Raw genomic sequence first — 27,976 nt, 5'->3', positions numbered from 1 at the left:
CATCTGAGAAGTTGGATATGAAAACTTTAAATTATAGTTTGTAAACTTCATACAGACAATGAATGCAATATCTACCATAATGAAACTGAATATTTAAATATTGCATTTGAATATTGAATAAAATTTAAATGGAATTTAAAATCTGAATGCAATATTCATTCAGTTGTTTCGAATCATGAAATACAAATGCAATATCCTGGTACAAATTAAAATACAACAGCTGAAATCACTCCATACATATGCCAAATGACACAGAGTACAAGGAGAGGAATGTAATAGCTGGACAGAGAATAGCAACCAGGCTCAATGATTCTGTAAAAACTACACATTTTCAACAAAAAAAAGTAATTTCTTATGCTCCAAATTGAAACGACAGGACACAAGTTATATACTAAAATTACTTTATTACAGCTGATTTCTGTTCAATATCTCTCTGCCAGCACAATAGTAATTATAATACAAACAAAATAGTACATTTGATCCTAGTTTTTATTCTTCTGTTTTATGAATCTTTTTACACATTTCCACTCACTTTTTTGTATTTTTTTGTTGGTGAAAATGTATAATCTTCATAATCTTTCAGACATTCAATAACAGGTTTCACAATCTATACATTTTAATACAGGTTATATAAGAGTTGTAGTGGTAATGCTGTGCCAAGGAAGAATACTGACATCCTCATAGAAATGGACCCTCTGTTTTCATAAGTAGCCTGTCACCATCTTTTCAAGCCTCTACATTGACCATCTGACCAGAACGGCTCATATCATGCGATTTCATGCCATCAGCCCAAGCCAAGGGTAATGTTAGGTAACTCTTGAGATGAAACAATGCAGTGGTGTTTGGGCTTGGCAGCTCTGGTATGGCACAGTGTTTGACCAGAGGGAGGACCTCCATTTTTCTTTAGCTTGTTTCTCACTCAGTATCCCATACTTTCAGTCAGTAGGACAAAAGTTGACAACATCAATGTTAAATGATAATTTAAAACATTATTCAGGTTGGTGGAGAAGCCTTGTAAATTATTAAAACAAATATGAATAAAAAATATCTAAGTAGTCAAACAATTATTTTTTTTGGGGGGGGGGGGGGGGGGGGGGGGAATTAACAAAATGGTGTGACGGGTTGGCAATCGATCTCGTATGAGATGAGGTTTCATTGGCGTTTAGTGCGTTCCCGGGATCCTTGGGACGTCCCTACCCAAACTTTTACCTTAACCATTTTAAAATATCAACTTCAATGGGGTAGGAACGTCCCAAGGATCACAGATAGCAAGGACCTTTCATTGGCCTGACATGAACCATTGGCCCGAAAAAGCTGTTGACCTGAACAAGGGCTAGGTCCCAATAATCAGAAATACCGCTCCTTTTTCCCCCTGGCCACTATTCATAAAAGACTTGGTGGGTATAAGCATTATACTGGTAAATTAACCTATTGAGGCTTTTGACCTCTGTGGTTACAAATGAAAGGAAACAAGAGGTGGAAGGTTTTGGAGAGTATTGGGACAGTCTATGTACTGTAACATAATGAGACCCATGCTTGCTTTTTGGAAAGGACAGTTGGATATGATCCAGAGGCAGATATGGGAGAATTGTAATGGGGGATTAGAGTCTGCAACCATTTAAAAACAAACTTCTCCTACGTCTCAAAAAATAAACAAATCTTCCCAGCATCTTTGTGCCCCTGAAATCAAACACGTTTTTGCTGCACAATTGCAGCATCACATTCAACAAGAACAAACAGAATAGTTACTAATCTGGTGGATGTGAATGTAGAGAGGGTGGAATAGGAGAAAACATACCAGAGGTATAGACTCACTGCAATGAAAGGCTTCATGAGGGGGGCAATGACTAACAAAGTGTGTGACAGTAAAGGAAAATGACAGTGTAGGCTATGCATGCACAGGAAGCAGTAAGAGTCAGTGTACACACAACCAAGCTCACTTTTCATCAGTTACTTTTACAGACCCTCATACCAATCTCAGCGTTGTTTAATATTTGGTTAGTATCTGTCAAGTTAAATAATGTTAGTCTTAGAGATTATTTGTTATTTTCTTTTTCACAATGCAAGTTCAGTTTTAAAATGTTTAATCTCTTAAATTGTATATATACACACACAATATGAACATTTCACCCCACTTTAATGAAAAGAGGATACATTTCCTAAGATATCTGCATCTCTAGGTCTTTTTAAGCCTCGTGGCCTTTTCAATATATATGTTTTTAAAGTGTTTTAGATTTCCAGATGGAGATAGTTACCCTCATAATAAATGCAGACTTGGTGTGTGAGGGAATGCAAGTTGAGAAAAGAGGGGAACCAAAATGGCATAAACTCACCCCTGAAAAAAAAACCTGTTAGAGGAAAATACCAAAAAGTGGAGAACATGTTCATGGATAGAACCCACTGTGGGTGTCCAAGTAAATAACTACATAAGTGCTTTGCCACCTTTAAAGATGGAATCTGCATTAAGGAAAACTGTGCCACTGCCCGCCCCAGCACCTTTGTTATTGTTTTGTGGACAAAACTAATGAGAGGCGCGTCGAGCAGTGTGGCAAAAAAAAATTGCACGTGCAATGATGTCTGGGGGGGGGTTCGTTTTTATGCAGTAACTTCTTTGTTGTTGTAATATCCCAAATGGACATGGCAGTTTCACCATTAAGGATTCCAGCTTTAACCACTTTTTAACCACTCACCAACATAAGTGTAGAATGATCATTTAGTGTGAGTGTTATATTTACATGCTGAACACCAGTAACAAGTATATGAGCTTCATTCACCTGCCATTGTTACTTTTAGGGTGGTGAGATGGGCTCTTCTTTCCTGATTGCGGAGTTCTTAGTTTTGCTCAAGTTGTGGACCATTATCATTTTAAACACTTTGACTGCCTTACATTAACCAGCTCCCACAAACATGTACTCCTTGCCAAGCCTGCTGTTATGGTCAAAAACAGCCTTCACATAGAGATTACATCTTTCCCTTTCAAACACATTCTGAAACCATACTACTTTTTTCTACTTATGGAAGCTCTGCTCTACTGTACCCACTGCTTTCATGTTAAACCTGGCCTGGAACATTTTGTGCGAAAGGTGTTTTTTAACCAAGCATACAATAGAAGTCCTTTAACTAACCCCGTCACCATACTCTATAATCTGTTTTGTTCTTGTCCAACATGAATCCTCCAGAGAGCCATAGAAATGTGTCTACATACTGGTAACTCACTTGTAATAACCCCAGGCATTCAAATCATGACTCCGTATCGGACTTTAAGGTCAACTATTAGCTAGACTTTTCAACTTCCTCACTTCAAACCACATAATACCGACACACTAGATGCATCCCTCGGGTTTCTGTGCTTAAAATAAAGTCAAACTACCATCTGTTTTACTGTATACATTGTTTATACTGTATAAAGTGCTTTGACAAGGCAGCAGTATTTAAAAGGCACTCAAATAAAATCAACTGAAAATGTCAGGGTTCTTAAAGGCATTACAGAGTCTTTGCTCTTGTATCTGACAATCATGTAGCCCAGCATGAATTATACTGATCCTCCTTCTCGGTCATTCAGCCAACTAAGGTGAAACTCACAATCTGTCATCCTCCGCACAGCAGAGACACCCAGAACCAGCCCTCAAGTACCTGAATGCATGATATTATCACCTTCAGAACTTCTGTTCAACTAATCACTTCACAAACCTCCTGATATGGACATCATTTTCAGAGGTACACGAGGACAGATGTTGGGATCCTCTCATCCTGAGATACATCATTTTCATTGAACAATGCCAATGTGTAAACTAAATGGAAACTAGTTTGAAGTGTAATAACTTTATCAATCTGAGCTGAACTAAAACATTCAAAAAATATGCAAGTTTTACACTGAGAATGAATGATCAGTATCAGGACATAGAAAGGCACCATCTTACTGATTATTAACATACATATAAACTTTCAGCTGTTAGCTAAGCCTATAGTTTATTATGGCTCAGGCTCTGCCATGTCCCTCTGGGTTTGACTGATGTAGTAATGCTATGAGAGACACACACCCACTTGGAAACCCTAAACAGTGAAGATTCGGATCTACTGTAGGTGGGCTATTATGGCCTAAGGAACGGTTGACAATAAGTGAAGACTGCAGCCTAGTGGCCAGCATCACACAGTACAGTAGTACAGAACTGAGTTGAATATGGCCATAGTTGAAGCTATGGTCAGCCTGGCCCCTAGCTTTGCATCCGAAACAGACAAATAAAACAAATAGCATCTAAAAACATTCATATTCTGCTTTAGTGTTCTTATTGGCAAATGGATGGATTAGCAGCTTAAACTCCCACAGGGAGGTGTAAAATAAAATGCAGATCACTAAATGCTGGCTAAATGCTCATTGATATAAAAAGGTTCACTGTCTGTTACTGCTTCTCCAATATATTAAATGTAAACACTGAGCTTTCAAATGGCAAGTGTAACTGAATTTCACAACAAAAATCCTACCTCAATGATATAACATCTGCTAAAAAAAACATATCTTGCTCAATATCTTGCTCTTACCAGCTGCAATTCTCCCCAAAATATTTTCTTTCTTAATAAAAAAACCAGACAAATAAGAACAGTTCAACATAATTTAACTAATTCTACAAAACCCTTAGATCCTTGTATGTGAAAACTAAAAAAATACTATCCACAAAATGTCACCACATTCCTGTAACTAAGTTTGTGAGATGTTTAATAAAGTAGGTTTGGCTAGAACAACAAAAGCTAGTTTTATAGAAGCCATAATACAAGCCCTCACATCCTCAAACCTAAATGATCATTTCAAACCAACTTTCATTTGTTTCAGGTATTGTCAAAGAGCTCTATACGGTATCTGAGCAGTTCTTTAAATCTCTCCCTGTTAAAATCTTTTAGAATGCAAAACATTCTTCTGATTTGGAAAGAGAAACAATCTCAGCTATTTAAAATAACCATAAAAACAGGCTGGCATAAGGAGAATAAAATAAAATAAAAAATCAAGTAACTGGATAGATGGGCCAATGTATTATGAAATTTGGAGCAAGGGAATTTCATTGGCTGTCTTAGCTTGCTGTGACTACATAAAAAAAAAATTAAAAGCAGTTAGCAGATGTCAAAAGGCTTTTTGACAGTGGTCTCAGTGGTGCAAAAGGAGAGCAGTGGCACATATATATGTACATGAAAATGATTTCCAAGAGAGAGAACTGTAAAATAAAGAACGGAGGAAGTATTAAGTGTTGACACTGAATGGTTTCTATAGAAACAGAAGAACTGATCTGTATGTGTGCTAATAAACTGCTGTGTAGAGGGGGTGTGCCTCTTTCAGCCCTTTTGACCTGAGCAACATTTATTTCCACACGCATCCACATCTGTACACAGGACAGGAGAGGAACAAGGGATAAGAGAGAGGGGAAGTAGGTGGAGGTGTAGTAGAGCTCAGCCCATGCTGTCCCACTCTGCAGCGCCCTACTCTGACTCTGGTGCTAGGCTGGGAGTCTATGTGTAGGACAGGTGCGACCCATTGGATATCTGAGAGTTGACACTGGTGCTCCTGCTCATAGCCTGCTCACTGCGCCCCCCTGAGGCTGTCCTGCTCAGTGCCTGAGGGCTGTTCTGCACTCCTCCACTGCCTCTGGCCCCCAGGGGCCCTGCTGAGGGGTGGCCCCACGGCTGAGGACACCCGCCTCCCTGCATGCCTTGGCCCCAGGCTTGCTGCATGGGGGACCCTCCCTGACCAGAATGGTAGTGGTGTTGGTGATGGCTGCCTTGGTGCCCTGACCCTCCACTGCCCCAGTGTAGCCCTTGAGAGGAGCCCCCAGAGTGGTGCTGTGTCTGGGGGTGGGCCCAGCTGCCTGGGGCCCCGGGGAAGCTGTGGCTAAAGGCCTCTGGAGAGAGGTTGGACAGCACCATGTTGTTGAAGCCTAGACGCATGCTCTCCGAGTCGAACGCTTCGATCTCTCTGGCCTGGCGCTCCAGCAGACTACGGATCCTCTCCGAACGCTCGTTCTGAAGGGCCAGCATCTCCTCCTCAATCTGAAGACACACACACACACACACACACACACACACACACACACACACACACACACACACACACACACACACACACACACACACACACACACACACACACACACACACACACACACACACACACACACACACACACACACACACACACACACACACACACACACAGCTGCTCAGTACTATAATATGTTTGTGTAAAAATAGCACTGGTTTAGCAATGATAACAGCAAAGTCTGGAGCTTGAAATTAAATAAGCCCAAATGTCAATTGAGACTTTTTGCCACTACATCCCAAATGGCACCCTTTCCACTTAAAAGTGCCCTACTTTTGACCACAGTGCACTATACAGGGAATAGGGTGCGAATTGAGACGCAACCCATGTTCAAAAAAATGTCCCAGTATGGAAGATCAGACCTTCTGCTCCAGTAGGGCCCTCCGGAGGGACACTCTCTGCTCCAGGTCCTTCCTCTCACGGTCGTGCTGGGCGTCCGTCTGCATCTTGATCTTACTCTGGTAGGCGTTGAGTAGCTCCAGCTCCTGCTGCAGCTGCATCCTCAGCACCTGGCACTGAGCCTCCTGAGCCTCATCCAGACGCAGCTAGAGATGAGAGGGGAGCCAGACAGTACAATGTTAAAGGGATACTTTGTGATTTTGGCAATAAGGCCCTTTATCTACTTCAACAAAAAAAAGGAGATCCGCACACTAGGAGCTCAGATGCAATAATTGAATAACCAACGTTTGGACAGACAAGCTGTCTTCATCAGGGTATAATGAAACACTGTGGGTCACTAGTTTATATAGTGTCAAAGGACAGATACAGGTGTCTGTAATCATGGCCGGGTGTGGCTTGATATAATTGGTTCATTTACAGATATAAATAGAACATATAAAAAACAAATGATAGCATACGATCATAGATACAATATGGCTACATAGGCCTACAAACATTTACAAAGAATTGCAAAATCACAGTAATCAAAAGAATGGCTTCAGATCAAAGTCTACATTGAGACCGAAGGCAGCAAGGGTCTTTAAATTAAAGATTCAGGCAGTTTCTTGTTTTAACAATAAATCGTCGAGGTCACCCCCTCTCCTAGGGAGGGTGACGTGTTCAATGCCGATTTAACGTAGGGACGAAATCGAGTGGTTCGCTTCCAAAAAGTGGGCCGCAACTGGGTAGGTTGAGTTTTAGCAGCTAATAGTGCTACGATGCTCCAAGATTCATACTTTTAATTTTCACTCCGTTTTGCCCACATCATTTTACCACAAAGACAAGTTATAAGATAAATAACTGCCTTAGTGGAGCACATGATAACACCTTTGATTGGGATCTGTTTCCCTGTTTGGGGGTGTTTGAAGGATCTACATTTGTAAGTGCCATTGCATTGAGCACAGCGATTCCATCAGGTAGAGGCACAAATATAAGTTGTACAGGGATTCATCTACTTCCCCAGAGTCAGATGAACTCATGGGTACCATTTCTATGTCTCTGTGTCCAGTATAAAGAAAGTTAGAGGTAGTTCCACAAGCCAATGCTAGCTAGCGTTAGCACAATGACCGGAAGTCTATAGGTATCTGCTAGCGTACTAGTTAGCAACTTCCATTCAACCTGCACGCAGAGAGATACAAATGTTATCCACGAGTTCATCCGACTCATTGCCAAAATGCCTATCATCAGTAGTCAGCTTTTTAGAAAGTCATCCCCTCTCCTGCAGTGTTTTTAAAATCCCGGTGTGACTCACAGCCTGTGTGGAGAGCATCTCGTTGATAGAGTGGTCGTACTGCTCAGCCAGGATGGCCAGCTTGCGGGTCTGCTCCTCCTTTAGACGCTTCAGGACAGCCTTGTGGTCAGACTTTGGTGTGCTCTCCAGTAGGTGGTTCCTCAAGGCCTTGTACTGTCTGGTCTGGATCTTACATGTGTCTTGGAACTGTTTCTTAATCTGGAGCTCTTTGGACTGGGACAGAGGAGGGAGGACAAACAGAACAGTGAGGGGTCAGGTCTGGAGCTCTTTGGACTGGGACAGAGGAGGGAGGACAAACAGAACAGTGAGGGGTCAGGTCTGGAGCTCTTTGGACTGGGACAGAGGAGGGAGGACAAACAGAACAGTGAGGGGTCAGGTCTGGAGCTCTTTGGACTGGGACAGAGGAGGGAGGACAAACAGAACAGTGAGGGGTCAGGTCTGGAGCTCTTTGGACTGGGACAGAGGAGGGAGGACAAACAGAACAGTGAGGGGTCAGGTCTGGAGCTCTTTGGACTGGGACAGAGGAGGGAGGACAAACAGAACAGTGAGGGGTCAGGTCTGGAGCTCTTTGGACTGGGACAGAGGAGGGAGGACAAACAGAACAGTGAGGGGTCAGGTCTGGAGCTCTTTGGACTGGGACAGAGGAGGGAGGACAAACAGAACAGTGAGGGGTCAGGTCTGGAGCTCTTTGGACTGGGACAGAGGAGGGAGGACAAACAGAACAGTGAGGGGTCAGGTCTGGAGCTCTTTGGACTGGGACAGAGGAGGGAGGACAAACAGAACAGTGAGGGGTCAGGTCTGGAGCTCTTTGGACTGGGACAGAGGAGGGAGGACAAACAGAACAGTGAGGGGTCAGGTCTGGAGCTCTTTGGACTGGGACAGAGGAGGGAGGACAAACAGAACAGTGAGGGGTCAGGTCTGGAGCTCTTTGGACTGGGACAGAGGAGGGAGGACAAACAGAACAGTGAGGGGTCAGGTCTGGAGCTCTTTGGACTGGGACAGAGGAGGGAGGACAAACAGAACAGTGAGGGGTCAGGTCTGGAGCTCTTTGGACTGGGACAGAGGACAAACAGAACAGTGAGGGGTCAGGTCCCTACATAAAGGCCATTAACGGTAACACAAAACAACAACAGTTTATGGGAATTGTGTGTGTTAGTATGTGTGTGTTCACCTTGAGGCTCTTGGGCTGCTGTCGGACCTCCATGACGTGTTTGCGTCGGAGCTCTCTCTCCCTCCTCTTGTTGTACTCCTGCTGGTTGGTGAGTTCTGTCTGGTGCTGCAGGCGGATCAGCTCAGCCCTCATCTTCTGGATGGTGTTGACCTGGCGGAACTCCAGCTCCTGCATGGACTCATGGTGCCGCAGCAGCATGGCATGCTCCAGGTCCTTCTGCGTCTGACGCTTATTCAGCTCCTACACACAGACGGACAGGCAGAGAGGAACAACCATACAGGTTAGGCTAAAACTGCATTCTATAAGAGAAAGGGCAGCATGACAACCAGAGAATGGGATCCCACAGGGTAAAGGCATGGTTACAAAACATATGGAAGTAGGAAAATGAGCAGAACACACAGCTGAGCCATGGTTACAAAACCAAGACCGAGAGCAGGCCTGTTTGGCCCTGTCCGGGGGTATCATCGGATGGGGCCACAGTGTCTTCTGATCCCTCCTGTCTCAGCCTCCAGTATTTATGCTGCAGTAGTTTATGTGTCGGGGGGCTAGGGTCAGTCTGTTACATCTGGAGTATTTCTCTTGTCTTATCCGGTGTCCTGTGTGAATTTAAATATGCTCTCTCTAATTCTCTCTTTCTGTCTTTCTCTCGGAGGACCTGAGCCCTAGGACCATGCCTCAGGACTACCTGGTATGATGACTCCTTGCTGTCCCCAGTCCACCTGGCCGTGCTGCTGCTCCAGTTTCAACTGTTCTGCCTGTGGCTATGGAACCCTGACCTGTTCACCGGACGTGCTTGTTGCACCCTCGACAACTACTATGATTATTATTATTTGACCATGCTGGTCATTTATGAACATTTTAACATCTTGACCATGTTCTGTTAAAATATCCACCCGGCACAGCCAGAAGAGGACTGGCCACCCCTCATAGCCTGGTTCCTCTCTAGGTTTCTTCCTAGGTTTTTGGCCTTTCTAGGGAGTTTTTCCTAGGGAGTTTTTCCCAGCCACTGTGCTTCTTTCACATGCATTGCTTGCTGTTTGGGGTTTTAGGCTGGGTTTCTGTACAGCACTTTGAGATATCAGCTGATGTACGAAGGGCTATATAAATAAATTTGATTTGATTTGTATGAATGAGGAGAGCTGAGTGATTACAGCTGACCTCTCTCACTAGGTCCTGCTCCACGTTGTGGCGTGCGATAAGGATCCTCCTCTTGAAGCGTCGACACTCCAGCTCCAGATAGTGTCTCTGTCTCCTCAGCAGGTTGGCCTCCTCCTCAGCCTGGAAGTGCTGGAAGTTCTCCTTCTGCTTGGACAGCCACTCCTGCTTCTCCTTCTTAGGGGTCGACTGGTTCTCATTCAACTCCTGGGGGAAGAACAAGGACAGAGATTAAAGGGGAAATCGACATTTTTAGACATCTTAATGAATGATATAAACCCATTCTTTCTTGAACATTATAACTTATAAATGCCTCGTGAGCTTAGTTCAACTGTTGTACCCCATCAAAAGCCAAAATATAAGCTTGTTTTACCAATGTTTGTAAACGAAGTCAAGTTAACAAAAACACTGTATAACCTCTAAACATGGTTAAAACTATAATGTTGATATCATGGATGGTCAGTCCTTGCATCCATAGCTCTGGCTATGAATCTGAGTGTGGTTACACTTTCTCCGGCCCCATCCCTCAACCTTTAACCAGATCAGTGGCGGGGAGAATGCTTTGTTATCGTTTCAACTGCAGATTGCCACTTTAAGAAATTCTAAACAGGAGCTTGCTGTCCATATTTACACATTTTCTGTAAAGGTTTGTCTGACATGCTGAGAGGATCATGTAGGCAAACATTTGTGCATGTCATGTGTTTTTTCTTCAAATGATATAGCAATGTTTGAAGCCTTGTATACTGTGTGTGTAGCCTTAAAATGTGACTGTTCATCTGTATGACTGCATGTGATTCCCTACCTCCTTGAGCTGCTCCTTGCGGAGTTTGTACTCTCGTTTCTGGGACTCTAGGAAGCTGTTGAGCTCTTTCTTCTGCTGGCTCTGGATGTGCTGCTGAAACTTCTTCTCATCATTAGTAAAGGTCTTTGCCTGCAGACACACACAAAATAAACATTTGAAAACACCCCCAAAACTTAATTTAAAACAATAACTTTTAACAGCGACCTAGGGAACAGCAGTAGAATCTAGACAGAGTATGAATGATGAAGTAAGTATGGAGTACGTGAGAAAACGACTGTACATCTTTCTCCATGGCGGCCTGATGCTTCTTAATGAGTTTCTCCATCTCCTGAGCGAAGCTGTTCCTCTGGTTCTCCAGCTCTTTGTCCAGACGGAGCCGGTGTTCATCCATCTCAGCCTTCACCTTGTTCTCCAGGGCCATCAGCTGCTTCTGGTGCTGCCTCCTCATCCTCTTATAGCCTGACATCTGCTCTCTCAGCTCACTGTCCTGCTCGTGCTCCTTCATCTGACGGGTCACCTGGGGGAAACATAATGCTTATCATAGAACTCTGGACTCTTATACTCTTCTACAGGAGCAGACAACGAGAGCATACAGGTCGCAGTGGTGGGTAGTATATAGGGCTTTGGTTACAAAACAGATGGCACTGTGATAGACTACATCCAATTTGCTGAGTAGAGTGTTGGAGGGTATGTTTGGCAGCATGAGTGAAGCAGGCTTTGTTGCGAAATAGGAAGCCGATTCTAGATTTAGTTTTGGATTGGAGATGCTTAATGTGAATCTGGATGGAGTGTTTACAGTCTAACCAGACACCTAGGTATTTGTAGTTGTCCACATATTCTAAGTCCGAACCGTCCAAAGTAGTGATGCTAGTCGGGCGGGCGGGTGCGGGCAGCGATCGGTTGAAGAGCATATGTTTTACTAGCATTTAAGAGCAGTTGGAGGTCACGGAACGAGTGTTGTATGGCATTGAAGCTCGTTTGGAGGTTTGTTAACACAGTGTCCAAAGAAGGGCCAGAAGTATACAGAATGGTGTCGTCTGCGTAGAGGTGGATCAGAGAATCACCAGCAGCAAGAGCGACATCATTGATATATACAGAGAAAAGAGTCGGCCCGAGAATTGAACCCTGTGGCACCGCCATAGAGACTGCCAGAGGTACGGACAACAGGCCCTCCGATTTGACACACTGAGTGGGTCTGAGTGGGGGGTGGGAAACTGAATACTAGCTGTTAATGGCAGAGGTTTGAAACTCTCTTTCTTATTGGTCTATTAACTAATTTACCGCCTGGTGATGTCACCAGGCAGGCCAAAACTCCGTCCCACCAAAACAGGCTGAAATTTCAGGCAGTCTTTTCAAACAGCTCTTACACTAAAAGGGTATTATAATCATTATCCCAATTTCACAGTATTATTCCATCCTCATAGTGTGGAAATGTATATAAAACACAGAATTTTTTTTAACTGCACTGGGCCTTTAAGGGTTAATTTTTAAATCATGTTAACTACAGTATCATTGTATTTCTACGGCTCGATGTGCTCTTACCAGGGAGGCTGTGCGTATTGTGGCAAAGTGCTCGCGGTTGCGGTGGTGTTTTGGCCGTGGAGTGTGCGCAGGGGGAGACTGGGGCTCAGTGAGCGGCCGGCTGTTAGGTTCCGACTCTTCACGGTAAGTCGTCTCCTCCTCCTGAGGAAACAAATACAACGCAGTACATCAACGGCAGAAAAAAAACGCTTACAAATAATCTGTGAAAGCCACTAGGAAACAATATAATCACTATGTCGTGCATTTCACCGAATCATGTCACTATAATTAAGGCAGTGTCCAGTTATTCTGCAGCTCCAAGATCATCTCTACCCACCGGTTTGAGGTGAATGACGGAGCTGTTGGACATGACTGTGTGGTCTCCCTCCATCATGTCCAGTTCGCTCTTGTCATCTCCGGCGTCGGTCAGGCTGTTGACAGAGCTGCTCTGGGAGCTGGCGCTGATCGACATACTGGGGATAGACTGGTTACTGCCAACGCTGCTCACTGTGCCTGTCCTGCCACTGTTCTCCGGTTCCTGGGGACAACGCCACAACAACAGCAAGACACAGGTGAGTGAAATACTTTTTGAATCAGTGTGTCAACTATCGCAGGTTATGAGCAGAGGATAAACAGGAACAAGTGAATGTTGAGAGAACCAAGCCACCCTCACCAGGCCTCCCTTAACCTAAATATATGAGTGCATTTAGAGAAACTACTACTAAACTATTTCCTTGTTTAAAACACAACTAAATCTGCTTCAAGTCTATATGTTGTATTAGTAGGTAATGATTTGATGTATTATGATCCGTTTTTTCCACTTCTTGCTGAATATTGTTTGTGTGCTGTTTTCTACCTCATGTACATTGAGTGTGGGAAATGCGCATTTACAAATGAAATATCTTTATTATTTCTAGCCTACCTAGGGTGTTTTCAAAGACTACAATGGTTCTGGTATAAACCATGCTAATCTCAAACTAAACTCCACAGGAGAGCAGAGCCAGATTGGGTGACTGACCTCCTCGTCGCCGTCCTGTGCCTCGGCTGCAGGGCCGTTGTGAGCCTCCTGGAAGAGGATCTTCTTCATCTTGCGGTACTGCAGGTTGTCTAGCTCCCGCACCGCAACCTTGGTCCTCAGGATCAGGTCCATCAGGACAGAGTCGGGCCGCTCCCGCTGCACAAACGCATGCTGAGAAAGAGAGGGAGGCAGAGGGGCCAATCATTTTCTTTTGAGTTGAGGGTGGGTATGATTCACGTTCATTTATTTATTTAACATACACTCAAAATCAAGTCAAAAGAGCTAGCTAGATATCTATCTATACATTTTGGCATTGGTAGATCATGATAATCATAAATAAGATATCTGAGAGATCTTACCTTTAACAGCACCTCAGAGTTGGGCCTGTCTTGGGGGAATTTCTGAAGGCAAGAATCTACAAAGTTTCGGAAGTAATCCGTCCTGAATTGAGACGGGGACAAGAAGGAAGAGTTAGTTTCGTTCCCACCATGACACACTATAAAAGTGGACAAATGCCTTCTCCTAAAGAATAAGTCAACTCTGATGAAGCTACAGTGAGGGGGAAAAAGTATTTGATACCCTGCTGATTTTGTACGTTTGCCCACTGACAAAGAAATGATCAGTCTATAATTTTAATGGTAGGTTTATTTGAACAGTGAGAGGCAGAATAACAGCAAAAAAAATCCTGAAAAACACATGTCAAAAATGTTATAAATTGATTTGCATTTTAATGAGGGAAATAAGTATTTGACCCCTCTCAATCAGAAAGATTTCTGGCTCCCAGGTGTCTTTTATACAGGTAACGAGCTGAGATTAGGAGCACACTCTTAAAGGGAGTGCTCCTAATCTCAGTTTGTTACCTGTATAAAAGACACCTGTCCACAGAAGCAATCAATCAATCAGATTCCAAATTCTCCACCATGGCCAAGACCAAAGAGCTCTCCAAGGATGTCAGGGACAAGATTGTAGACCTACACAAGGCTGGAATGGGCTACAAGACCATCGCCAAGCAGCTTGGTGAGAAGGTGACAACAGTTGGTGCGATTATTCGCAAATGGGAGAAACACAAAAGAACTGTCAATCTCCCTCGGCCTGGGGCTCCATGCAAGATCTCACCTCGTGGAGTTGCAATGATCATGAGAACGGTGAGGAATCAGCCCAGAACTACACGGGAGGATCTTGTCAATGATCTCAAGACAGCTGGGACCATAGTCACCAAGAAAACAATTGGTAACACACTACGCCGTGAAGGACTGAAATCCTGCAGCGCCCGCAAGGTCCCCCTGCTCAAGAAAGCACATATACATGCCCGTCTGAAGTTTCCAATGAACATCTGAATGATTCAGAGGACAACTGGGTGAAAGTGTTGTGGTCAGATGAGACCAAAATGGAGCTCTTTGGCATCAACTCAACTCGCCGTGTTTGGAGGAGGAGGAATGCTGCCTATGACCTCAAGAACACCATCCCCACCGTCAAACATGGAGGTGGAAACATTATGCTTTGGGGGTGTTTTTCTGCTAAGGGGACAGGACAACTTCACCGCATCAAAGGGACGATGGACGGGGCCATGTATCGTCAAACCTTGGGTGAGAACCTCCTTCCCTCAGCCAGGGCATTGAAAATGGGTCGTGGATGGGTATTCCAGCAAGACAATGACCCAAAACACACGGCCAAGGCAACAAAGGAATGGCTCAAGAAGAAGCACATTAAGGTCCTGGAGTGGCCTAGCCAGTCTCCAGACCTTAATCCCATAGAAAATCTGTGGAGGGAGCTGAAGGTTCGAGTTGCCAAACGTCAGCCTCGAAACCTTAATGACTTGGAGAAGATCTGCAAAGAGGAGTGGGACAAAATCCCTCCTGAGATGTGTGCAAACCTGGTGGCCAACTACAAGAAACGTCTGACCTCTGATTGCCAACAAGGGTTTTGCCACCAAGTACTAAGTCATGTTTTGCAGAGGGGTCAAATACTTATTTGCCTCATTAAAATGCTAATCATTTTATAACATTTTTGACATGTGTTTTTCTGGATTCTTTTGTTGTTATTCTGTCTCTCACTGTTCAAATAAACCTACCATTAAAATTATAGACTGATCATTTCTTTGTCAGTGGGCAAATGTACAAAATCAGTAGGGGATCAAATACTTTTTTCCCCTCACTGTACATGACATACCATTCACTTGACTGCAGTGTGGGGCTTTCATTCTGCGCTATGTGATATAAGGCACTCATCGCATTCATATTGAACAGTGGAGGTTTTCTCTCAGCTAGAAACAAAGAGATTAGAGAAAACAATAGTTTACCAAGATCCACTAACAGTAAAACATAACAAGGAGGAATACAGATAGATGTCATATTAAAGTAATAGGAAGACAGACAAAAGATTTACAGTGCCTTCTGAAAGTATTCAGACCCCTTGACTTTTTCAACATTTTGTTACGTTACAGCCTTATTCTAAAATGGATTAAAAAAAAAATTTCCCCCTCACCAATCTACACACAATACCCCATAATGACAAAGCAAAAACAGGTTTTTAGAAATGTTTGCTAACTTATTAAAAATTAAAACTGAAATATAACATTTACATAAGTATTCAGACCCTTTACTCAGTACTTCGTTGAAGCACCTTTGGCAGCGATTACAGCATCAAGTCTTCTTGGGTATGACATGACGCTACAAGCTTGGCACACCTGTATTTGGGGAGTTTCTCCCATTCTTCTCTGCAGATCCTCTCAAGCTCTGTCAGGTTGGATGGGGAGCGTGGCTGCACAGCTATTTTCAGGTCTCTCCAGACATGTTCGATCGGGTTCAAGTCCAGTCCCTGGCTGCGCCACTCAAGGATATTCAGAGACTTGTCGTGAAGCCACTTCAGCATTGTATTGGCTGTGTGCTTAGGGTCGTTGTCCTGTTGGAAGGTGAACCGTCGCCCCTGTCTGAGGTCCTGAGTGCTCTGGAGCAGGTTTTCATCAAGGATCTCTCTGTACTTTGCTCCGTTCATCTTTCCCTCAATCCTGACTAGTCTCCCAGTACCTACCACTGAAAAACATCCCCACAGCATGATACTGCCAAGTTTCCTCCAGACGTGACGCTTGGTATTCAGGCCAAAGAGTTCAATATGTGTTTCATCAGACCATGGTCTGAGAGTTTGGGGGTGCCGTTTGGCAAACTCCAAGCGGGCTCTCATGTGCCTTTTACTGAGGAGTGGCTTCCGTCTGGCTACTCTACCATAAAGGCCTGATTGGTGGAGTGCTGCAGAGATGGTTGTCCTTCTAGATGTTTCTCCCATCTCCACAGAGGAACTCTAGAGCTCTATCAGAGTGACCATTGGGTTCTAGGTCACCTCCCTGAGCAAGGCTCTTCTCCCCTGATTGCTCAGTTTTGCCGGATGGCCAGCTCTAGGAAGAGTCTTGGTGGTTACAAACTTCTTCCATTTAAGAATGATTGAAGCCACTGTGTTCTTGGGGACCTTCAATGCTGCAGAAATGTTTTGATACACTTTCCCAGATCTGTGCCTAGACAGATCTCTATGGACAATTCCTGGCTTGGTTTTTGCTTTGACATGCACTGTCAACTGTGGGACCTTATATAGACAGGTGTGTGCCTTTCAAAATCATGTCCAATCAATTGAATTTACCACGGGTAGACTCCAATCAAGTGATCAATGGAAACAGGATGCACCTGAGCTCAATTGAGTCTCATAGCAAAGGGTCAGAATAATTATGTAAATAAAGTATGTTTTTTATTTTGAATACATTTGCAAAAATGTCTAATAACCTGTTTTCACTTTTTTATCCATTTTAGAATAAGGCTGTAACGAAACAAAATGTGGAAAATGTCAAGGGGTCTGAATACTTTCTGAAGGCACTGTATTATTCAAACCAGTATGAAGAAGAAAAACAAATAGTCTACATTCTTCTCTGGCCAGATATTGGTTTGAGATATGGAATGAATAAAGGAGAGCATTAAAACAACAGGAGAGCTAGTCTAGAGTTGAACCAGAGCAGAGTACATGGACTAGAGAATTTACCTAATTCAATGCAGGTTATTCCCAGAGACCAGATGTCGATCTTCCCATCGTACTGACCTTCGTCCATAGCCAGGATTACCTCTGGGGCCATCCTGAGGAAACATCCCCATTTTAATGACCGGTACACTGCTTTTGATTTGATGGAAAATATTGAATGAGATTAGATGGTGCCACATTTCTAAATTCTTCCGCATATTTCAAACACCATCGATTTTTTCTCATACATTGGAATTTTGAAACTCACCAATATGGCGTCCCCACAAAAGAGTTGGCTGGCGAGACAATGGAGGCAGAACCAAAATCTGCAAGTTTCACCTGGCCAGGCTCTGTCAGCAAGACGTTCCCTGCCTTGATATCTCTGTCAGCCAGACAGAGGAGAGAGATGATGTCATTACACCTTTGTTCCACTGGCACAGGCACACTCCCTCCCTTAGGGCACAAAGAAGTCAGTCTAGCACGTCCACACATACACGTACGAGGAGGACTCACCGGTGAATCAAGTTGTGGGAATGAAGGTAAGCTAGCCCCTGTAGAGCACCGTGGGTAATCGCTGCTATTTCCATTTCTTGTAGGGGTTTCTTGTGAACTACAGAGGATGTAGAGAGAGAGAGAGGATGAAAGTGCTGCAAATCATGGGGAAAACCACAAAGAACCAGTCTTATAATCTCAAAACTGCCATCTTACCTTCCAGGACATCGGAGGCAGAGCCTAGACAGTACTCCATCACCAGCTACAGAGACAGAAAGAGAGAGCGTTATACTGGGCTAAATAATGTACTGTTTCAGATTATTCACCACGTTATCATAGCATTATTTTCCATTTAGAAAACACTCTTACCCAGGCAGTGTGCTCTCGCAGATAGCACCCTTTATACTCTATGCTGTTTGGGTGCTGTATTCTCTGCAGAAACTTCACCTCCTTGATTATGTCTTGCCATTTCTGTTAGGTAAAACAGTGGAACAATTACATCATGTTTGCATAACAAGCTTTAAAAGGACCAATCTCCCAGCATCTTGTTTTGGTAAAAAAGCTGAGGGATGTGCCTGGAGAAATTTAGCCACTCAAATTTATAGACTGACCATCCACGATATCACAATTATAGTTTTAAGCATGTTTTGAAGCTATACAGTGTTTGCTAACATTTACATATACTGGAGTAAAACAAGCTTATATTTTGGGTTCCGATGGGGTAATACTGTTGAACTAAGCTCATATGGCATTTATTTATAAGTTATATTTTTCAAGAATCAAGTATATCATTCATGTATAAATCCAAAAATGGATGTAGCAACTGCAGATTGCCCCTTTAAACAATAAGGAGATAGATGCAGGCTGAAAGTATTAGGTGTTCTACATGGAACTTTAGTTACTTCCCTTTGAGTTCCACTCTACTTCTTTGGGTTAATAAATTACCCAATCCAGTCATTTTGCCAGATTCAAATCTGATTATCAACTGTTTTTAGACTGAACCCTAGGGAATAGGCCACTGAATGGCAGTTCCACTACTTTAAGCAAATACACTTATCTCGAGTAAGATGTTTTAATTCTAAACTGCTGAGAAAAACAACAAATCCCTTTGGACACCAAACCTTACAGAAACTGTAGGTCTAATGCTTCCGAACCCACTGAGGACAGGATCTTGAAGGAATAGGCCTTGTTAGAATACATGCTAATGAGCCTTTTCACGGTAAACCAATATTGAGACAGCAAACAACTTCAGCAACAGCCCTCTACTGTGTCAACTCATTGAAGTTGGGTAATCTTTATAACATGAAGCAATTGTTTCCTGGAGAACACATGATGTTTCATCACACCACTGATTAAATAAATTATCATGGGATTAATAGATAATATTGTTTGTCCTCTGTGCTGAAATTGTCACACAATTATCTGATTTACATATTTTTGAGCTTTTCAGGAAAAAAAAAAATTATATTTGCAAATGAGTGAGAGACGCTTACTAACAAAACTAGAATTATGAAAGGTAATTGGTGTAACATCAATGGCATTTGATGCACAATCTGTCTCTTACCTCGTTGGATTGTTTTCCACTGTAAGACATCTTCTTGATGGCCACCACCTCAGTGGTCCGCACATCTCGTGCCTGAAGAAAAACACAAAGTCAACACCCTGCCCTATATCTTAAACAGTTCTGAATGGAAGTCCAGCTCTGTTACTGAGCACAGAGTGGTGGGTCCAAGTACTCACAAAATAGACAGCACCGAAGCTGCCATGTCCGATCTCTCGCAGGTCTGAGAACAGTTTCTCAGGGTCCTCCTTGAAGAAGAGCTCAGCAACGTCGGGGTCCTTCAGGCTCCCCGCCCGACTGGTGTTGGGCATGCTAAGGGGGGGACGTGCCAGTGCTGCCACCGCCGCGGCCAGGGATTATCTGGATGTGCGACAGCGACGCGACAGCCCCCACCGACGGCTCATCTGCAGGACAGCGGCCTCATATGTGTACACACCTTGGGGATGGAGAGGAGAGAGAGTGAGAACTAGCACAATAGCACTTAGCAAGCACATTAATAATAATTTTTTTTATACATCTTAGTTATTTAGCAGACGCACTTATTTAGAGAGATTTCCAGTAGTGAGTGCTTACATTTTTCATACTTTTTTTGTACTGCTGACCCGTCGGAATCAAACCCACAACCCTGGCATTGCAAGCGCCATGTTCTACCAACTGAGCCACATGGGACCCAAAATCAGGACCCAAAATCAATCAAGTTCTGATATTGAGAGGGGGTGAATGGTGAAATTGATTCTCCGGGACATAGAAGATACAACAGCCTGGACAGAGAGAGTGAATAGGACTTCTAATGTGATTATCTAATGGTGAAAAGCCTACATGGGGGGATGGGGCATCCATGAACTCGGAATAAGCCTCCTTTCAACACTTTCCTGCAAAGTCAGGTTCGGGCCATGTTGTCATTATAACTAAAGAGGCACTGCTCTTGTTGACCATAAAAATCTGCGTGATGACGTAGTGTTCACAAAATGTACTTTATCGCTTAAGTTTTCCTGTACCGAATAAAAATAAAATGTTAAAAAATAAAATGATTTAACCTTTATTTAACCAGGAAAAGCCCATTGAGACCGAGAGACTCTTTTTAAGGTAGACCTGGCCAAGAAGGCAGCAACAATCAATACATTACATCATTAAAACATACATGATCCAGCCTAAAAAAAGCATTTACACTCCTCTGTAACAGAGTCTCCCATCAATATTTTAAATGAATTCAGTGGCACTAACATATCTAGATGAAGCATGGATTGTAGACTATTCCATGCCTCTGGTGCACTAGAAGAGAAGGCAGTCTTGCCTAATACTGTAAATGTCCTGGGGACTTTAAGTAGCAACCACTTAGCAGACCGGGTATGGTAACTGCTGGTGGTGAAGGAGACCAGACTACAGAGGTAAAGAGGGAGTTTAACCAAAAGGGCTTTGTAGATGAACACATACAAACGTATCTTTCTGAGCATATAAAGTGAGGTCCAACCTAAAATTTGGTACAAGGTGCAATGGTGGGTGAGTGACTTTGCATTTGTAATAAAGCGCAAGGATGCATGATAAACAGTGTCCAGTCTCTGTAAGACAGAGGAGGCTGCATGCATATACAACAAGTCACCATAATCAATTACAGAGAGAAAAGTGGCCTGAACAAGCTTCTTTCTAGCCATAAGCGGGAAGCGAGCCTTATTACAAAAATAAAAACCCAATTTTCAATTTAAGCTTTGTCACAAGATTATCCACATGACCTTTAAGGGACAACTTGTCATCCAACCACATACCTAGGTATTTGTAGGATGACACTTTTTCAATGGATAAGCCACCAGATGTGACAATGATAACCTTCTCTGGCAGAGTTCTAGCTCTGGTAAAGGTCATGAATTTAGTTTTCTATACATTCAAGACCAGTTTGAGACCATAAAGGGAGGCCTGCGTTGATTGAAAAGCAGTCTGGAGCTCTTCAACAGCCTGAACCATGACTGTATCTGAATATATGACTGTATCATCTGCATATATATGTAACTTTGCTGGTTGCATCCCATTTCCCAAATCATTAATAAAAATTGAGAACAACACTGGAGCTAAAATGGAACCCTGGGGCACACCTATATTAATCTCACGAAAGCTAGACTTGTGATTGTCAGTATATACACATTGTGTTCTGTCAGAAAGATAATGCCTAAACCAATTTAATGCCCCTTCACTGAGACCAATGTTTCTGAGTCTACTAGCAACAATTCATGGTCAACTGAATCAAAAGCCTTTGATAAATCCAAAAACAGAGCAGCACAATGTTGCTTTTTATCAAGTGCATTAATGATGTAATTTGCCACTGCCATAGCTGCAGTTGTGGTGCTGTGCCCTGATCTAAAGCCAGACTGAACCCCACTCAGTATGTTCTTTTCAATGAAGAAGTTTTTTTAACCGAGTTCACTAGGGATTCATAGACTTTGGCTAGGATAGGCAGTTTGGAGATAGGACAATAGTTATTAGCATCTGAGGGATCTCCACCCTTTAGCAGTTGGAGGACATAAGCTGATTTCTAAATACTGGGTATGGAATTGGTCAAGAGACTCAAAATGAACATGTAAGCCACAGGTTCAGTAATAATACCAGCTGCTCTCTTTAAGAGGTAGGGGTCCAGGTTGTCTGGATCTGCAGACTTTTTAGTGTCTACTGCGTTTAGTGCTTTATAGACATCAGTATAAGAAACGGGCTCAAAGTTGTAAATGGTTCACATGAGGGCCTATATCATAGTTGACTGTAACCGAGCTTACATTAGAGGCCTGAGCCCCACCATTATTAAAAACCCCTACAATATCGGCTTGTTCTTTCATTTCATTAGAATCCATCATTAAATGGTCAGGAAGGCCAGAGGATACATTAGAAACTGACACTGATTTGATTAGCTTCCAGAACTTGGTAGGGTTGTTTAGATTATCTGTGACTGCATTTAAATAGTAATCTGATTTGGACTTCCTGATCAATCCTGTGCATTTGTTTCTTAGCACTCTGAAGGAGGCCCAGTCAATAGGAACATTTGTATGTCTAGCTTGAGCCCAAGAGATATCTCTTTCTAATTAATTCTGCCAAATTATCTGAAAACCAGGGATTGTCCCTTCCACTGATTCTACATTTCTTCACAGGGGCATGCTTATCACAAATGGACACAAATTTCATATGAAAATAGTTCCAGGCAGTGTCAACATCAGGAATCAGACTTACTCTGTCAATATTATGGTACATATCACGTAAGAACACTTGCTCATCAAAATGTCTAAAATGTCTTTTAAAATATAACGGGGTTTGGCTTTGGTCATTTTTGCATTTCTAACACAAGCAATTGCACAGTGATCACTAACATCATTACAGAATATCCCAGTCGATGTGTATTTGAGGGGTATTCTTTAGAATAATGTCCAATAGAGTTGATTTGTTAGGTGCTCTGGGATTCGGTCTTGTTGGCGCATTAATTAATTGAGCAAGATTCAGAGTCACACAGTTCTTTAAAAGTGTCCGATAGAGATGTAAGCATGTCCCAGTTCAAATCTCCTAAAATAACTAATTCAGAGTCATTTAAGTTGTGCAGGACATCAGAAAGAGAGTTTAGTGCGTCTCCCAAAGCCGAGGGCGGTCTGTAGCAGCCGACTACAGTGATGTGGGAGTCCTTATATATGTTCACTTTAACTGCAAGCAATTCAAAATGTTTGGCTTTGGTAATCAAGACAATTTCAGAGGTGTTAAACTCGGATTTAGAGCGTTGGACTAGTAACCGAAAGGTTGCAAGATCGAATCCCCGAGCTGACAAGGTAAATATCTGTCGTTCTGCCCCTGAACAAGGCAGTTAACCCACTGTTCCTAGGCCATCATTGAAAATAAGAATTTGTTCTTAACTGACTTGCCTAGTTAAATAATGGTAAAAAAAAAAGTAGGGTGAGTCAACATGTTTTTCTACTTGCAAACACACACACACACAAATACATACACACAGAAATCAGAGCCATGGACAGCCAAATCATATAGCTTACATTGATTGGACTAAATCGTTTTTGGTCTCTTTTAATTGTCACTGTATTAGACTAAGCAGAGGTTATTTGATGATGTTGAAATGTTGAAGTTCAAATGGTGCTGAAATAGTGGAGCCAGCTCCTGTGTTCTTTGCGACTTGCGGTAACTTTTAGTGGTCCAAAAATGTTGGAAACATTAACTTTCTTAACCATGCTGTAGGTCATGTCTGTTACTTTACATGCAATATGCTTTGTGGACTTCACTGGACAGAGGTTACTATCAGGTTTTGTGATAAAACAAAGGTGTGGTTGAATTTACTCTGCCACTGTGTCCTCTTATTGTCTTTGCCTTTAGGCTTGTATATCGGTGACAAGGCATATGAATTAACAAGTTATAGAGCAAACAACGCAATTATCACAACACATAGGTTATAATATGGCTTTTGGGGGGGGGGGGGCGCTTAATAAACTGTAGCCTAATAAACGGCATGCTTTCCCGAGTCGTAGTGGGAGGCCCACACACCATATCATCGAGTGACTCCAAGTTTACTTTGATATGATGGTTATTATATCAATATTTGCGCATAAAAAGGCGTTTCCACCGCCATTTCTCGCATAATCAATTTTACCAACACAAACAGATCCCACCACGTCGAAAGAAATGATCCGTCTGCATATGTAAAATTGTACCGAAACTTCCTGTTTACATGACAGCTGTCGTAAAAAAAAATATATATATACGGTATGACTTTACTCGCATAAAAACTGTGATGGAAACGTGGTTAATGTCATTATTATTTTTTTCCTTACTTTGTTCCCACCAAAACAGCAAGGTATCATGCTGAGTATGAGGTAGAGGAAGTGCAGTGACAGCCAACACCCATAGTAGAGTAGAACCAAGACACACGGAACAAGAGTTGTGTGCAGTCTGTCTCAAGGGTTTCATCAGGTGTAAGAATTCAGTTGTGTCATTAATGGTTTGAAGAAGAAAAAACACCAGTGCTGTGCTTTCAACTTTTTTACTCAGTCCAGTGCTCTCTCCCTCGGATATGATGCACGGCACGGACTGCTTTAGGCAGACAATGAGAAAGAAACTAGTATGCCCATTACTCTAGGATCACGGCCCTCTGAGCGTCCCTGGATGCCACAGGAGAGCCTAATAATAGGAGCGAGGGATGGTCACACTGGCCAGTGATGTAAGGCTGAGCTCTGGAGAGTGGCCAGTTATAGCTCTCGGTCCATTCTGGCGAACGAAGTAGGAAGAGATCACAGTCTCCTGTTTCCATAGAAACAGCAACTACTGTAAGAAAGCCAGTGTGCTGTGTCCGGGCTGATAGACAGTGACTCCGCCTCTCCCCCAACACCCTCTTGCTCCACTATTTTGGTATGCACACAGACAAAGAAAATAGCACTGCAGCTGATAACCTCACACAAAGAAAACCCAACATTACAACACAGTAGATAACTAAGGAAGAGATGACACGAGCTATGCACCATACCATCCATAACATAAAACCAGCTAGTTGTTAGACCTGTACAGGTCAATACAGACACACTTCCTCAGTCAATTGACTCAAATACATATTTAGGGGGTATTTTCAATTCTCAAATAAAAAAGCTGAACTGTTTTTTACTAGGCCTAATCTAACATTGCCTGAGGAAGACCAACATGTGGTAGTAACATAGCCACTCCTCGACAACACCAGAAAATTGACTAGTGCCTAATTATTTTTGGGGGGGGTAATTCAAAAATATTTTCATCTGTATGCCTCAATAAACATGTAATTTATTGCTGGCTCTTAAATATTATGTAATTATTGATAGCTAGCTAGTTATCTGAAGAAAGTTGACAGTGCCCAGCCAGCTCAGATGATCAGCTGCACACAGACACACTGAGCAACACTTTCCCTCTCTGACGCCAGAGTCACAAGACTGTTCCTCTCCCTCTCGGCCTGGGAGGAACAGCACAGCCAGACCCCAGTCCCTCAGGCACAGCAGGCAGACATCTTTTGTCCCGCAACACTGGACGACTCACTCACTACCCTGCTGCACAGACGCAGCCACAGCCCTGAAATAAAGTCTCATTAACGGCATGCGACTGTGGCTCTTTATTGCCATTGTTGTTTATGAATGAGCCTTGTTGTTGTAGCCTCTCTCTCATGATGATGACGTTTTGAACAGCAGGAGGCACGTGAAAGCAGTGACAGCGATGGAACTGATACCTTTAATGAAACACTTCGGCGTGCCACTGACACCCTACACACACACACAGAGGCAGCAAGAATGCAGCCGGACAGGACAACAAATCTGGAGGGATGGAATTCCCTCTGCATGCTGTCACTGCACTGCATTTCCTGTTTGCTCAGCTATAGGCACTGCTGGGACTTTTTCGGGCATTAAGACTCTTCTATCATAGCTTATACAGGCCTAGCAACGGTTTTGCTTTGGAGCACTTATAGGGGAAAACAACTGTATTGTATTACCTGTGTAAGTGTAATGTGGTCTGTGATAGGCTAATCATTCATCTCAGATATTGACAATGTAAAGGTGTGGATAAAAACATAGGCCATCCTTATTGTCCATCCATGGGATGTGCGTCTCTCTCTGCATTACGCATTATACCATTTTTGAAGTGAATTGAAATGCAATTCATGAATTTATAAATCCTCACAGTAGAAAACCATTAGCAGCATTCAATTTACTTCCTGAATTGAAAACTAAATTGACCTGACCCCTTTGTTTTAATGATTATGTAATAGACACCCATAAACAAATGAAATGAGTATGAACACATAGCCTACTCGTTTCAGTTCACAAGGTGAAGTAGAACCCATTTTATTTAATTTTCATTGACCAAAACACACACACACACACACACACACACACACACACACACACACACACACACACACACACACACACACACACACACACACACACACACACAGGGAAATTACAATTCTGAATCAATATGCCAGGAGGACATCCCATTTATCGTGCCTTCCATCATTTATGGAGCACTTTTAGGCCAACGTTAATTGCTTGGGGAGTATGAATGTCACATAGCTAACAAATCCAATCATAGAGAGGTCTAAACTAAGGTAATAGCAGCTGGATGGTGATGCAAACTGTTGCCAAATGCTATCTTATTCTTAAAAATAATAAATTGTAGGCTTATTCAAATGCATTTAGAAGTGTTCTGTTCATATTAATGTTGCATAACGACTGGAACACCCCGCATTTGTAAACAAACCCCGTGCGGGTCAAAGAAAGAGATAACATAAAAACAAAACAGACTATTGTTTACCATCTGATCTCTGAAACATACACCTCATATGTACCCTAGTTAATGTGATAGTACAGTAGCAAGATTGTTAAGTGACGAATCACGTTCAAGGCAAACTCATCATTGAGAAACGTCCCTTGACTCCATAACCATATAGCTTGCTCGCTGGCAAGCTGCCTAGCCAAGGCTAGTAGTGGCATAGCTAACACATAACAGTACCTAGCTAGCTAGCTATAGCCAGGACTTCGCTCAAAGTTCTTAACTCCCCAAAATCAAATCGACAAAACATTTAATACTGTACTAGACAAGGCAGTCAACTTGAGCTAGGTAGCCAGCTAGCTAGTTGGTTAGTTTACCAATGTCAACAAATTCGAAGTTACCGGTAGCTAGTTACCTACACCACATTCGAGTAGTATGGTCGATGTGAAATCATGCTAAGGCTAGCTCAGCAGCCGAGAACTTGAGGCAGCTAACTTGATGTTACTAGCTAGCCATGGAAGCCAACTTAGTATCTTATGTGGTGTGCAAGCAATACATGGTGATATGACAAGTGTTGTAGGTATTAGTACATTTTAGGGCTTCGTTACAAGCATTGTTTAACATCGTACCATTTACATTTTAAGGCGTTAAAAATATGAGGCTATCTATTAGTTATTCCTAGCCAGTTTAAACTCACCCTTCCGACAGGCCTGGATGGTTTGAGCGGAGCAGATAATGTCGTGTGGTTTAGCCAATTTTGGACAGGAAGAGAACTGGATTCGTTTTTTCCTGTATTATATTTTCCTTGCACTGATTTCTGATGTTTTTCAAAGTTGTCAACTGATTTGTTGCTTTAGATTGGGTGTGTAGAGTTGTCTAAAATCTCCACCCTTGGACTAACTGGGGCCCAGATGCTCGATTCCCGTACTATAGGCAGATCCCAAAGATGGCGGCCGTGCGTTCCACCACCTCCCTCCGTGACAAATACGGCGGGGAAATGTGAGGGAAGCTCAGGGAACACCACGAAAACACCCAAACTGAAAGCGACCGCACCATTGATAACGTCGGAAGAGTGGAGAGGTCTTTTCTTTGAGTGAGAGTAGAAATATGTTCAATATTTCACTATGTTTATGTTGGGATTCTCCCCCGTCCTCTTCCAATTCAGCCAGTTCCGCCCTATCGCTATAAACTCCCTGACCTATTCATATACAGTCACTGCTCTGATCTAAAC

The 27,976-nt window shown here is 42.9% G+C and overlaps 1 protein-coding gene across 1 annotated transcript; it reads right to left on the bottom strand.

The window, feature by feature from the left end:
- Nucleotides 1-384: 384 nt before the first annotated feature.
- LOC106613037 (serine/threonine-protein kinase TAO1) lies at nt 385-27,976 on the bottom strand. Its single transcript, XM_014214916.3, has 20 exons — nt 27,443-27,976; nt 19,671-19,927; nt 19,495-19,566; nt 18,300-18,401; nt 18,147-18,192; nt 17,952-18,048; nt 17,707-17,820; nt 17,463-17,554; nt 15,609-15,702; nt 13,799-13,880; nt 13,440-13,610; nt 12,759-12,959; nt 12,443-12,583; nt 11,181-11,417; nt 10,901-11,029; nt 10,102-10,305; nt 8,944-9,183; nt 7,773-7,985; nt 6,445-6,627; nt 385-6,033 (listed from the first exon to the last, which is right to left on the bottom strand). Exons 2-20 carry the CDS (start codon nt 19,800-19,802, stop codon nt 5,497-5,499), a joined length of 3,087 nt encoding a protein of 1,028 aa, XP_014070391.1. The 5' UTR covers nt 19,803-19,927; nt 27,443-27,976; the 3' UTR covers nt 385-5,496.

The sequence above is a fragment of the Salmo salar genome, chromosome 09, assembly GCF_965601325.2.
Source record: "Salmo salar chromosome 09, fSalSal1, whole genome shotgun sequence".
In the NCBI taxonomy this organism is placed as follows: Eukaryota; Metazoa; Chordata; class Actinopteri; order Salmoniformes; family Salmonidae; genus Salmo; species Salmo salar.
Note: the sequence above shows the minus strand (reverse complement) of the source record. Positions and strands in the feature narration are given on the sequence as shown.